Source organism: Brachyistius frenatus, unplaced genomic scaffold, assembly GCF_029030835.1.
Source record: "Brachyistius frenatus isolate BFR_SWC_R1_liver_20210118 unplaced genomic scaffold, ASM2903083v1 Contig_219, whole genome shotgun sequence".
Classification (NCBI taxonomy): Eukaryota; Metazoa; Chordata; class Actinopteri; family Embiotocidae; genus Brachyistius; species Brachyistius frenatus.
Genome location: NW_027210818.1, coordinates 207,057 through 221,291, shown reverse-complemented (window position 1 = coordinate 221,291; position 14,235 = coordinate 207,057). Strand labels below are relative to the sequence as shown.

Genomic DNA, 14,235 nt, shown 5'->3' with positions numbered 1-14,235 from the left:
TTTTTATTTTTTTTTATTTTACAGAATACAGACTCATCCCATTTGCAAAAATAATTCTATGATACACAAAATGACTCGGTTTGAAAAGTGTAACATAATGTTCACTGTTTGAAACAACCAGAGGAAGAGAGATAGAAGAAATAAGAGGCAGGATGGACGAGCACAGAGAGAAGTGAGCCTGTTGGGTACATGAAACACTACTCTGAGGCATGCAGCAAAATAACAGATTGTTTTCTTACATATAAAAAATATCAGCTCACTGTTTCAGCACTCTCAGGCGTCTCCTGCTCAGTTACAACCCCAGGAAAAGTCCTGGTGGTTCCACAATTATTGATGCCACCGCAAACACACATAAATGGATTTATCCTTTCTGTGCCGCGCCGCATTTTAATCACGAACAGTTGTCTGGATTTCTTAGCTGCGATTTTTGTCCTGACTTACAGTGATGGTTTGTGGGATCTTTTTATATGTACACGTGTCTCCATCTCTAAACGATGTCTGATAAATTGATGCATCTCAAGAAGAATGAAATCAAACTGGATAAATTTGACCATAATTATTTGAATTGCCATCGCAAAGCCTCTGAAGGCTTTTGTACATTTTCCGTTTATGACTTTTAATGAATTTGCAATAAATTCCTAATTTCATGCTTTAACCTTAAGGGGGTTATTGAGTGAAGAGTGAGGAGAAGAAATGAAAACTTTTATCCATTTCAAATGAAATCTACAACAAAATAACGAGCGGTCTGAATAATTTCTGAAGTAACGTGACAGTTCAGCTCATTACAACTAATGTTAAACTACTTGCTATAACTACAGACTCCATGTTGACTTCTTATCTTCCTGAAATGTTGTTGCCTCGAAGCATCGCACTATAAGCCTTCAAACCAACAAACCCCATTTATCTTTTTACCCAGAACCCCTTGCAACACCCCCCCCCCCCCCCCAACCAATGCAGTTTCTTGTGTTTTGTTTTTTTGCTGCACCAGTAATAATGCTCGTAACTACACAGATTTCTGGTCTGTTCCTGTTTTATACCGGTGCACCTCATCATGTCGTTGCTCACAGAATTTCCTCAGTAAATTGTCTTTGTTGAAACATAATCTCCGTACATTTCTTAACGTACGCTAGCTGCATTTGACTTGGTCCCTTTGTTTGGATTTAAATTGAGAGTTCATATTCTCCAGAAACATTTGAAATAAAATTGTGCAGGTTTTTTATATCTTTGTTTTATCTTTTGTCCGCCGGTGTTGTAGAAATGTGGGAAATGTGACTTGGTCGTACAGTTAAACTAAACTACAGCTTCATGACACAGGAAGTAAAATCAAAACTGTTCCAACCTGAGCCGTGTTTAGATCAGAGGTCTCCGACCAGCAGATGATCTACCAGGCAGATCGAGGAGAAAAAGGTTGGAGACCCCTGATCGAGACAAAAAATCATATTCTAAGCTGAATTGTACATTTTGGGACATTTAACCCCAAACGTAAACACAAAATGTCTTAAATATTTGTAGTGATGATCTGCATTAATCAATTTCTTCTTTCAGTTTAGAAGTCGATCAGTTGCATCGTGTTGAGTTCAGGGAAGATGTTCAGACATGCAGATAGAAGTCGTCCGCGGCCTCTCACTCAGTCCGGAGGTGTTGAATCATGTTTGTCATCTCTGAAGGGACGTTTGTTTTTAGCGACATTCATTTTTCTGACGTGTCCGGTCTTCGTGCAGCAGATCTCCACCGACGACGGCCGGCTGCCGCTGCTGTGTTTGAAGATGCATGAGTGAATCCGCCGCCTCAGTTTTTGAAGAACATCCGTTCAAGTGTTCGAGGTCATTTGTTCTGGTTTGCATTGTAACACACAGAGAGCCGTCCGTCCGTCCGTCCGTCCGTCCGTCCGTCCGGTCGGTCGGTCAGTCGGCTTTGTCCTTTTTCCTCGGCGTCACTTTACTCGCCACCGCAGATCCCACAGCGCCGACGCCTCCCGTAACCATGGAGATGCTCCCTTTGACCAATCCCGCGCTGGCTGTCGGCACGCTGGTCACAGCCACCTTGGTGAGCTCGAAACTCTTCGTTCCGACCCACGCGACGCCGCCGAGGGTCGCGCCGACGACGTTTCGCGTCATGCTGAACAGGCCGCCGCCCACACGCCACATGACGCCTTCCTCTGGTCGGGGGTGGTCCTTATCCGTGTCTGCGGCAGAGACAGAGACAGACAGATGGGAGAGGGACAGAGAGACAGTCAGAGATGGACAGACAGGCAGAACATTTTATTTAAAAAAAAAATACATAAAGAAACAAAACATGTGGAATAAGTGACATTTCTGGCTTCGTCTATCTGTTATAAGTATTTTCAATATTCATGGTTCAGCTCTTTAGAGTTCCCAAATGTATTGAGGTATCGCAGCACTCAGTGACGTAGTTCAGCCTCAGCCCCTTTAAATAAAACAAAACATGGTGTAGTCGCAGGTAAGTGTGAGGGTCGATGTTTATTTGTGCTCGTGTGTTTCCCGAGAGTACAAATTAGGTATTTACATTTTTTTATTTTGCATGACAGGACTTTAATGTAGGGTTATCGTGGCTTTTTGTACTGTAAGGAAAAGTACTTAAAACATAATAACATTTCATCATGCATGTATTGCACACTAGAATAAAGTGAGTTACTGGTGTTATCAACACCGCAACAACAGCGGCTCGACAAACTTGACAATATATGGTGTTTTATAGTTGAGGACGCGGCTCCTTTCTTGTCCCTGAGCTCTTGTGGTGAATCTCCCGTCTCTTTTTCCTCATCCTCCCTCTTCTCTGTTCTGTTCTTGTATTTACTGTCGCGCTCCGTTATAATTAATATAAAACATGGTGGTTACGTTACGCTACGTTAACATGAATGTAAAGAGACACAGTTGGTCTGTTGGTGGATTGTTTGTGGTTTACGAGGCTGTGAAAAGGGGTTTTTATTGGTTAAACTAATGAAAGGATTTCCAGCTTCAAACTGGCTTCTTCAATGTATTTTATAGTTTAATAATTTTGATCTGATTTTCTTTCTGCATAAAAGACGACAACAGAGACATTAAATTAATTGAATTTATCACAACCAGGGCTGACCAGATCAAAATAAGTCCTCTTTACCCTGTAAGACAGTTACCCTCTCAACTCTGTGTCTGGAAGTTGCTCTTATTGTGAAAATATCTAAGAGGAGCTTCCTCCCCTCCTGCCCAGCCTGAATAAAATGCATATGTTCATCATCAACTGATGAGGTTGGCTCTGTGGCACCCCTGAGACCCCCCTCATTCTGGGCCGGGTACAAATAATAATAAATAATAGGAATTTACAATATCCAACCTCCCAAATATTACAAGTTTGTTTGTTGAAACGTTTTCATTTGATTGATGCTGAAGCTGTGTGATGTTAACAGGATCCATGATGGTCCACCTCAACACAACTCTTTTATTCTGGCACGCGTACAACTGTCTAATGTTGAAATTATGGTAATATTTAGTTTTATATTGTGGGATATATTAAAAAAGTTTAATGTCCAGAATATAAACACGACATGAAGTCGGGATGTGACACACTCTAGTACTGTGTAGTAAGACTAGTTTGAGTGCATCAGTGTCAGTACAGAACCATCAGAACACTACCAGTACCAGGACGAAGCACTCAGAGCGGTCCAAAGAAGAAGTGAGAAACTCTGGACACTTTCCAACCTAAACGGTCGCCATCTTGGCTCCGAAGAGGAAGGGGGCGGGGCCACCGATTTTTCAGATTAAGGCGTCTGAGGAAGCTGCAGCTGAATCGGTGTTTATTGAGTGTGTTAAACAGAGGACACAAAAACTGGGTAAAATAATTGAAGCTGCAGATATTTTGGAGGGTGATGTGTTCACATGATGAGGTCATTTCCTGTCAGATTTTAAACAACTCTACTCTGTCAAAATTCAAGTTCAACACAAGTAGAGTTGTTAGTGTACTGAGGGAAGTTTGTCAAGAAATGGAAGTACGGACGCGGTTGCTCACCATCTGTGTGTCCATCCTCGATGTCAGGGGGGACGTCCTCGTCTTCTCTGTCCTCACAGCTGTTGATGTTGTTGGACTCCACAGGATACGAGCTGCCCTCCTCCTGCGCCTCCTGCTGCGACGACAGCACCTGAAAGACAGCAGGAACGGATGGATGGCGGGATGACAAGCGCTGCCGTCTCCTGCTCGGGCAAGAAGTCCCACTCTGTCCGTCCTCTGAGGGACGATCTCATGCAAACAGTCATGCAAACTCAACTGGGTTTTGAGACGCGTCTAATTCCACTGTGGGAGCAATAATGACATTTTCTTGCTTCTCAGCCACTAATTTACTGTCGACTCACTGCTTTAACTTCAAGTCTCCACATAAAGGGAGCGAAGTATCACTCTCTAACAAGTGTACGTAGCAGGCACCAGAATAAAGTGGTCCATGCTCGCAGCCTTTGCTCAGTGATAATCAGATTTTTTTTATGGGCGGGGCTTCGCCCAGGATTTGTGACATCACAACTAGTTTGGAAGCCGATCACCGGTCTAGATCAATTTACACATCTTGTGTCCAGCAGGTAAACTTTAGAAATCAAATCTATTCGTAAATTCATAGATTTTGGAAGTTTTGATGTCATTTTAAGGATTTCGTAAGAATTTTTTTGTGGGAAAACGAGGTCACACACAAATTAAAATTGCTAGTAGAATATTTTATAAACATCTTATAACACTTCTGGACAGAGGTAGCCATCCTTACTCAAGTAGTACCTTTGAGGTACTTGTACTTTACATGAGTAGTTCCATGTGATATTATAACTTCCACTCCTCTGTTTCAGAAGGAAATATTATACTTTGTAGTCCACTACATTTATGTGACACCTTTAGTTACTGTTCAGATGAAGATTTGAAACAATAAATAAAAAAAACTGTTTCTTAAAGTCCAGCACATTGTTGAAGGCTAAACCAGCGTTTTCCAACCTGTTTGTTTTTGTTGTATCTCCTTTAAACTTCTCACACGGTTTCATTTTGATAAAAGTTGAAATGATACGATATCTCAGTAGAAATCAGGAGGAGAGAAAAAGTCCAAAAACTGATTTGTATTTTTTGGATCAGAACTTGTTTTCTTCCCATCTGAGCGTTGACGTGTGTCCGCTGTCCCTGGATGGAGACCAACGGTAACCTGCTGCTCACACACCGATGCTCAGAATGAACCTGATGATTTCATGTATAATCAGATATCAGTCAGAGGGACCAAACCAGCACTTTTACTTCTAATATTTATGTTACTTAAATAAGATTTTTTTTTTTTTATGCAGGATTTCAGCTTGTAATGAAGTATTTTTACATTGTTTTATTGGTATTACTTTTACTGAAGTAACGGATCGGAATACTTTTCCCACAATGCCATCAGTCACTGAGGTCACTTTTATTTCTATATAGCCTACGTCACATTGCCACCACAGGACTGCCTCACTGGATAGTTGATCATACTGTATATATTTAAATATGGACCTCTGGAAGAGCAGTTGTTGCCAAAGTAACAATCAGTGGAGTCCAAATGTAAACCCAGGATGGCTGTCATGTAAACATAAAGCAACTACTACAGACTGTGATGTAAACATAGTGGTGTGAGAATAGGACTCTTTGAAATGTAGCATGAAACCCTCAGAGACTCTCAGTCTCATGGTTTTTAGTTTTACTGTCACAGCAGGAGGTCACATTTGTCTGCCTGAACTGGCACGTGCCCTGACGTCAACCCGATTCACATTTCTACACAAGAAAACCGCGTTTTCCGTTTTAACAGGAGCTCCGTTACTCCAGTAAAGTCACCGTGAGCTCGCTGCGGAGGAATCATTGAGCTGACACGGATCATAGCGGCGAGCCGAGCGTCTGCTTCAGGAAGCGGATTTAAAGGTGCAAAACACACACACACACACACACACACACACACACACACACACACACACACACACACACACACACACACACACACACACACACACACACACACACACACACACACGGACAGCTATGATTCACACACGCAGGAACATGTGTGAGTTGTTGTGACTTCCTCGGCTGGTGTTGTTGTTGTTGTTGTTTGTTTGTTTGTGGACACTGCCGGTCGTGAACACCAGCGGTGTGACGGACTTCGCAGCTCTCCGTTCATCCATCTCTTGATCAGGAGACACAACACATCTCGTCTTACCTTCATCCTGATGCAGCGGCTGTTGTTTTCAGGAATATTTCCTCCGTGCAGGTTGTTTTTTTTAAATTATTATTATCGCTTCTGCTTCTGTTGTTTTGCTGTCAACGTCGAAGCGGAAGTGACGTCATGTTGTTTACTATGTGCTGGTGGCTGTAACGGCGGCGCTGGGCCGCGCGCGGTCAGCAGAGACGCACGAGAGCCCGTCAGATAAGCGCGTGACCTCGTTATTAACGCGGTATTTCCGTAACTGAGGACATCACGTGATGCGTCATAAACCCTCCGAAAACCAGAGCATCGTTCAGAAACGGAGGTTTGGGGTCTGAGGGATTCACCGAGCAGCTGCTGCTGCTGCAGCTGCTGCTGCTGCTGGGGACGTTTGCTGCTCTTCTAGAAATGATCGTGGTGATAATGAGCCGCCTTCATTCAGAAAAACTCAAACCTCAGCTGCACCACAGATAGATGAACTTCATCAAATAAAATGTCAGTGAATGAAATAGGCTCAGAAGAAATTGGCCAAAATAACAATAAAAAAAATGTAGAACTGTAAAATACATAAATGAAATGCAATATATAAATAAACACTTTATAAAAAGTTAAGTTTTAAGAAGTGAATACGGCTAATTTGATTTTGTAAAAAAATAATCTGACACAAATCGAAGTTTGCAAGTGACAATATTTATTACAGACGGCACGGCACATTTGACAGACGGTATAAAGGCTATATTAATCTTATATAAAATCGTATCTTATTAATCTAAAAGAGGGTCTAGTTATATCCTGCAGTATTACCCTTACTGGAGCTGAGAGAGAGAGAGCCATGGGGGAGAATCACCGGCCACTCCACCTCAAACTCTCCCAACAGTCTGACGAACCGCCACAGCTTATTCCAGAGGGGCCGTGTTTGTTTTCCTTCAGCTGTAGTGATGATAATCAATGTTGTCATTTGAATGATGGAAACCAAAAGCTGAGATAAGATCAAATGAAATGATCGCAGATCAGCATCACATGTCAGGAGAGAAAAATAGTGTTTGTTACTTTGAGGACAGTTTTAATACTTTGAAGTGACAGCATCTTTTAAAGATATAATTCTTCATAACAGAGATTAACTTTCAGGAGGACAGTTTTTCTGAAACATTTCAGTTTGTCTTACGTGTAAATACAGAGAAAAGAAGAGACATTTAACTTTGACTTCTTTACTGCTGAGAAGAAGCTTCCAGAAGCTGTGATATCAGAAACCACCGGTTTTAAGAAGCTAAAACCTCCTGTTTCAGACAGACGAGCTGAAGGGCTCAGTGTGAGACCAATAATAACTGAACGACAGCTCACTTTTAAAGGCAGAAATGCATAATCCTGCCGAGAGAGTGCACACTCTCACCTTGTTACTGAGACTTTGTACTTATGAGCATAGCGTGCAGTGTGTTACGTTAGCATAGCATCCTGTGAATTAGTGAGGCGTTAGGTGGGTGAAGACAGGTGGTAATACTGCATCACTGGACCCTTACAGTGTTAATCTGCAATAATAATGCACTTTGTGTTTACTTTGAAACAAAACCAACATCGATATTTTTTTTTTTTTTTAAAAAGTGTTTAAACTCATAAAATATTAGGAAATAAATAGAGGAAATAATACAAAGAAAAATAAATACAAGATGCAAATTCAAATTTAAATATCTTTTTTTATTATTGGTTAACTAATCCCTACATTTATTTTTGATATTATTTTTTGGTGCATTTTAAATGCATATTAATGAATTCATTAAGTAATTTAATAGTTTCATTATCTAATTTTCATTTTGTCGCTTCGGGTGCTCCATATGTACGAGTGTGCTGTGAATAAAACGATCCTGTGGTTTTTACTGTTGAAGAACCAATTGTGAATTTTGCAACCATATTTTGCAGCATATTTTGTCTGATGTTGCTTTAGTTTATTTTGGCGGGCACAAAAAGGGGAAGTATAAACTCCTGAGTAAGATGCGGGCGGGGGAGGAGTTCATACAGTTATTAATTAAAGGGTAAACGCACACTTAATAATCACATGACGGCGGCACGCGCTCCTCTCGCTTCGCCGATCGTCCCACCAAACACTCGACCTCTGAAGAGGTGTCACAACTGACCTGTAAAATCCCCGTTAGTCAAAACAGAGCTCCACTGCTGTACACAGAGATTTTGGCCACTGGAGTTAGAAAAGCTGAATTACAGTATGTGAACACAAACACCACTTCCTTCTGTTTCCTGTGAGAACTGACCTTTGACCCCCACATCTTGCTCCCAGTATCGAGTCAGACACATGGCGTCCCCCGGGAGTTTGACAGCCTGTGCTCTACAAGGCCTCCGCTTTCCTGTGCTTGATTCTCTGTATATTTTTTAACTCTTAAAGTCTAAAAATACACTGGAGTGCGGATGTTGCTGCCGCGTTACATAAGCTTGTGAGATTGAAGTGTCAGGAATGAGAGGTTGTACAGAAACTTTTTGGATCTCAGTTCTCTCAAAGTAAACAATTATATGGAAGAAAGGACAGTTTCCTGGAACGGCCTCACAGAGGACAGTCCACGCACAATTCATTTCAACTTTCATCTTTTGGTCACTTTTTAGTAAACCCGAGGAAAAATGTCACAGGTTTCCTGGACTCCACGTTAAAAACGGACAGCAGTGACGTCAATGAATCAAACTGTATTTCGGTTGTATGTAATCTGGACAGTTATGAACCGTAAACGTGGTCGGTCCCACAGTAAAGGAGAATATCTCTTCTTACACGTTCTCTATATAACTGTGGAGTGAAGTATTATCATGTTTTACATTATTACTGTATGTTTTATGTGATCTATTGAATATAGATTAAGAATGGCGACTGTGATAAAAGTAAACATGCTCGCTTTCATTTTTTTATAAATCAACTTGAGAACATGTGCGTTCCCACAATGAACCATAAAGAGTCGATTGTGGTGCAAAACCACTCATGAATATGAATATTTTGGCGTCTGATGGTCTTTAAACTGATCGATATGCTTCCTCTCTGTGTTTATTTACAGTCAGTTGCACTGTTTGATTCTCACTTTTAACTTTTGCTTCGTTTTATCTCCCCACCTTACATCGTTTGTATTCACCTTATTTTGATCCCCTTCAGAAGGGGTCTCCAACATTTTTCCCTCCGAGAGCTACTTTGACAGAATGAACGTGTCCGAGAGCTGCTCACGTTCAGTAACATTCATTCACATAGCTGAGCTCCACCCAAGCCAGCTGAATCAGCTTCTTTTATGTGAACCAGTTGACACTGAACACACACCTACTCAGGCAGTAGCTACTTGAGCCTTCTAATTCCCACCCAGTCATGACCTTTAATGTGCACGGAGGAAAACTGCTAAGAATGTAACTATTGACATGAATTTTAATTGTGCATGAAGTTTAAAGCTAATGTTAGAAGATGGTTGAAGGCACAGACTGTATATAAAAGTGTTCGTAGCTTGCGGGTCTGAAAAATGAGGCCTTGAGCTGCAATACCAGCGAGTGCCACTAGAGGTCGTCTCCAAAAAGCCTCCGGCTCCATAGACTCCCATTCAACTTCTCTCATCAAATCCAAAGTGAATAAAATGTGTCCATCAGTTATCTCGGTGTTGTTAGCTAAAGTCACTCCTTCTTCTTAGTTTTCTGGAGGTCCATCTGAAAATAATCCCTCATTCATTAGAAAATAAACCTCAGAAAGACATGTTTTTTTGGCAGGGTGTGTGTTTGATTGACAGGTCAGGTTACAGCTATCGGTGGGCGGGACATAGTATCGTCAGGTTTCCAATCAGATCGGTCAGATCCACCGCTGGCGAACTGTTAATTATGTCACACACACACACACACACACACACACACACACACACACACACACACACACACACACACACACACACACACACACACACACACACACACACACACACAGGAGCTCTGAGTGACGAGTGCTTGGACGCGTCCTCGGTTTGTGATCCACGTCCTCGTCTCTTCTACATTTGAGCTGTGCGCGGTGAGCAGCCAGCGGCGGAGAGGGGATGTGCCGCCGTGCACCGAGGTGGTTGATCTTTTAGTGATTACAGATGAGCAAACACAGAGGAAGTGAGGGAGGGCAGCTTGTGTTCATCAGGGTTTTATCGTTGTCTAAGTTTAGATCTTGGCTCACAGACGGCTTCTCAAGTAACCAGGCTGCAGGCTCCCATCGGCCACGGCGCACTACAGACCGACACGGAGCTCCACGCAGCTTTTAAAGGCAGACGAGTGGCAGGTCACGGGGGGAATAAGTGGAGAGGCAGCGGAGGGGCTGTTAGTGCTCGACTCTGTCGGACGGACAGACTGAGAGGCGTAGGACACAAACGGGACTACTGTCCTTGGAAACAGCTCATCACCACATCACCTGCTCTCTGTTCTGTTTTCTACCTGGACCATGACAGAGGAGGAGGAAGGGGGAGCCGGCCCGTCTGCAGCCTCGGAGTCTGAGCAACAGGCGCCACACTTTCTCCGAGATGTCATCTTCCACGGCAAGTTTAAGGTGAGTCTCTCTGACGGAGACAAACACGAGCTCCTCGACTGACGGTGAGGAAGTGACAGCAGAGATTGACGTTCAGATAACACCCGAACAGAAGCATGCTGTGATTTGGGATATTTTTATCGTCATAAAAATCACAATGTCCAAAATATTTAGTTCATTTTTAGAGCCAAAAATGAATCATTTGCTTTGTTTTAACGGTATATGAACAGAAACTCAGAACAAACAGTGTTTGAAAATACAGGGTTTTTTTCTTTAGTTGTAGTTTCAGAGTTTCAAAAGATAACAAACCTGATATTTTGGGGTGGGGGGATTACATACATATGGTTCTTACTGAACATGAATGAAAAATATTAACTTAATGCAACGTTTTTACATGCAAAGAATTGTAAATATGAAGTCATTTAATGAGGGACGGTGGGGGACCGTCTGGTCCCAGAGGAAGATCAAAGCAGAGCTCACTCTGCTTATTGACAGGGGAACACTTAACTGCAGCTGAAGTATCACTCCTCCTTGGTGGTCCGAGCAGCAAAGAGCTCATAAAAGAAGAGCTGGAGCAGGAAGGCACATTCCTGCACACACACATTTAATTTCAACTTCAGCAAAAGACTCATAAATGTTTGTTTTTTTTACTTTCCATATATTCCATTAAGTCATTATTAACACTTAAATAATATCATACAGTCTTCCTCAGCAGATGGAGGCCTCGTTGTCACCAAATGATGCACAAATGTGCATTTTTTTTTTTTTTATAGATGTGTTGCAGAGGATGATGAAAATGATTTGAAGTGTTCAGAAAACTTCTACAATACAAAAACGTCCTGTTGACTCGACATTAGACGATGAATTTATGTCACAAACCTGAACACAGATATGATTAGAGTCGTAAATACTCATCTGTGGTGCCGGATATTCTCTCCAGGTGTGTCGCCGTCATCAGGGACTTGTACCTGTTGTTCTATTCACAGAAGACAGGAGTTTACTGGTTGTTGAGTTTAAGCAACAGTCTGTTTACGATTGCAGAAGTGATATCCAGAACTAAGTCTGGACTCATCCAATCGTTCCAGGTGACTCGAGAAGAGCTGGCCGAGAGCACAACATGTAGCTTGATATTATTATTAGATTATTGTGTTGCTTTGTTTGTTTGTTTTTTGCATAAACCTGAATTAGTTATTTAATTAATTTTATTTCTTTACTATTGTTCAAAAAAGAAAAAGTACAAATAATGAAATACCTTGAATTAACTGGTACTGTGTACAATCTGTGAAAAAAGTGAGAAGATTAGATACAACTTTTTGGCTTTTTTCACATATTAACACAAGCAAACATGATCCTCTGTCATACACTCTGATATCGATGAGTCCATCCCATAACCCTGCATTTCCTCTTTCTGAGTTGTTACCTGGTAGATTTGTTCGTGTGCCGAGGATCATCATCCTGTTGAAAGGACGCCTCGTTTTATCTGCAAACATTCTGTGATATGATGCAGATTTCATAGTTGATTGACTGTCAGTCTCTGAGGCAGTAATGTGTCCATCCATCAGCACCTCCTTCCTCCACAGTTGGTCTGAGGTTCTTCTGCACTTCTAGATGAATTTCCTCAAAGTGAAATGATTTATTACAAATAATGTGAGGTCTTTATAAACATCCACAACCTTTTCCTCTCTCTTAAGTCATCACACACTTCAGCAGCACAGAGAACAGAAATATAATAGTTTGAAATGAGACAGGTTCCCCCATGAAGAGGTTCATATCACTGAAACCTGATCTGAAACACAGATTCTAATATTATGAATTTCAAGGTGTGATAAATGCAGGCGTTTACTCACTTACTGATCTGTTTTTTAATTATGTAAAGTATGAAAATGATTATAACATAAGAATTATAAACTGCATAGCACTTTTCATACAAGAAATGCAGCTCAAAGTGCTTTACAGCAAGAAAATGACATGCAGTGGTTCAAATAAAAACAGATATAAAGGAACATTAATATATAGAAAATAAATAAAATGCATGAAATTAAACACAAGGCAAAACATTAATAGAAGAGAGTTAAAATATAGAATAAAGCAACATGCATTTTAAGGGCAAAGTAGTGCAAAGTTCAAGCGAGTGCAAGAGAGCTTCGGGAGTAGCTAGTTAAAGGCTAAAGTAAAGAGATTTGAGCTTTCTTTTAAAAGTATGTACTGAGCTATCTTCCCTGATATCTAACAGGTAGTTTGTTCCATAGTTTTGGAGAAGAACTGACAAAAGCTGAATCCCCGGTTTTCTTTCGGCTGTTTGCTGAGAACCTCCAATAAACCAGCAGCAGATGATCTCAGTGTTCTTGAAGGCTCATAGTTGTAACTTGATCTGAGTCCATTAAGAGATTTGTATGTGAGGAGGAGGACCTTAAATCAATCCGGTGTGTTACAGGTAATCAGTGCAGAGCAGCTAAAACTGGACTGAAGCCAATTGTATGTCATGAGTTTAATCACCTTTATTAATAGGCACTGTTAAAACGTGGCTCAAGAGACTCTTTAATTAGAAAAAGTGAAACATGCCCACAGGAGGAACTTATTTATCATATGACTGTGTGTGGGATAAATTCAGCAGTTGCACACTGACGTCCACTTGTCAGGCTTCAGCTACTGCTCCTCCAGATCCGTCACTCCACTGCTTAACTAGCCGCTCATTTATTCATCCAATTTTTATCTTCATCAGAGTGGTACAAAAAGCTGGCGTGGGACGTATCCTCAGACTGAATAGTTTCTGCTTGTGTTCAGAATTTAATTACTAAAAACGTATTGAATTTTTTTTTTAGAAAAATTCTTCCACACTATCAAAATGACTTTTGGTACCTGCACTGAAACTTATGTATTCTATTGGCAATAAGACCAAAACAAATACAGTAGTCATTCCTATCTGGTGCTTATCAAGAAATAAAATGAGGTTTCAGTGATGATCCTGAATAAAGAATTTAGTGAAGCTACTAAAGGTGTCAGAGCTATTCTCAGAGTCATGGATGTGTAGTGAGGACGTAGGTTACTCCTGTGATTTATTAATTATATATCTGGGTTACCTAAAAGTAATAGATTGAAAAAAAAAACATCCAAATCAAAGTAGCAGATACGTCCTGATATTTACTCCCCAGTTTGGGTCAAAGTCTAAAACTACTGAATCCTACACGTCCTATAAAACCACCACCAGCACTCTTTCATTTGACTCAGCGTTTGTAAGTAAAGTTATGAACAACAACAAAGATCAGGGCTCGTGTTCACTCAGATTTCCGATCAGAGAGCTCTTAACTTCGCTTAAAAATGTTTTTAACAAGGAGTCTCAGCTCAGGAGTGATTTATAAAACTTCTCAGAGCGACTCTGAGCAAAGAAAGGACAGAATCCCCGATCTTAGTGAGGAGGTGTCCTCGACCCTGTTGCTAGGTGACACATCCTTTTTAAAAGATGTAATTGGTTGATCCAAAACAAACACACTCCTTGTGATAAAGGGCACAGAAAGGACAGTGGAAATCAAAT

General features: G+C 41.1%; 2 protein-coding genes across 4 annotated transcripts in view; one reads left to right on the top strand and one right to left on the bottom strand.

Moving 5' to 3' along the window:
- Positions 1-6,461, bottom strand: LOC138633411 (transmembrane protein 263-A). Its single transcript, XM_069719626.1, has 3 exons — positions 6,197-6,461; positions 4,006-4,135; positions 1-2,185 (listed from the first exon to the last, which is right to left on the bottom strand). Exons 1-3 carry the CDS (start codon positions 6,200-6,202, stop codon positions 1,905-1,907), a joined length of 417 nt encoding a protein of 138 aa, XP_069575727.1. The 5' UTR covers positions 6,203-6,461; the 3' UTR covers positions 1-1,904.
- A 3,799-nt stretch (positions 6,462-10,260) lies between these two features.
- LOC138633398 (anoctamin-1-like) overlaps positions 10,261-14,235 on the top strand; it is a 45,420-nt gene continuing 41,445 nt past the window's right edge. For 2 of the 3 annotated variants that reach the window (XM_069719605.1, XM_069719603.1), the window contains exon 1: positions 10,262-10,724. In XM_069719605.1, coding sequence (XP_069575706.1) covers positions 10,620-10,724 — 105 coding nt within the window. In that variant the 5' untranslated portion in view covers positions 10,262-10,619. Of the gene's footprint in view, positions 10,725-14,235 lie in introns of all 3 variants that reach the window. The other variant, XM_069719604.1, reaches the window with a different exon arrangement.

Bases quoted from the DNA above. Each gene is read 5' to 3' on its own strand.
- LOC138633411 (XM_069719626.1), bottom strand. The intron at 2,186-4,005 runs GTGAGCAACCGC...TCTCTGCCGCAG, and splicing joins CGAGGATGGACACACAGATG to ACACGGATAAGGACCACCCC.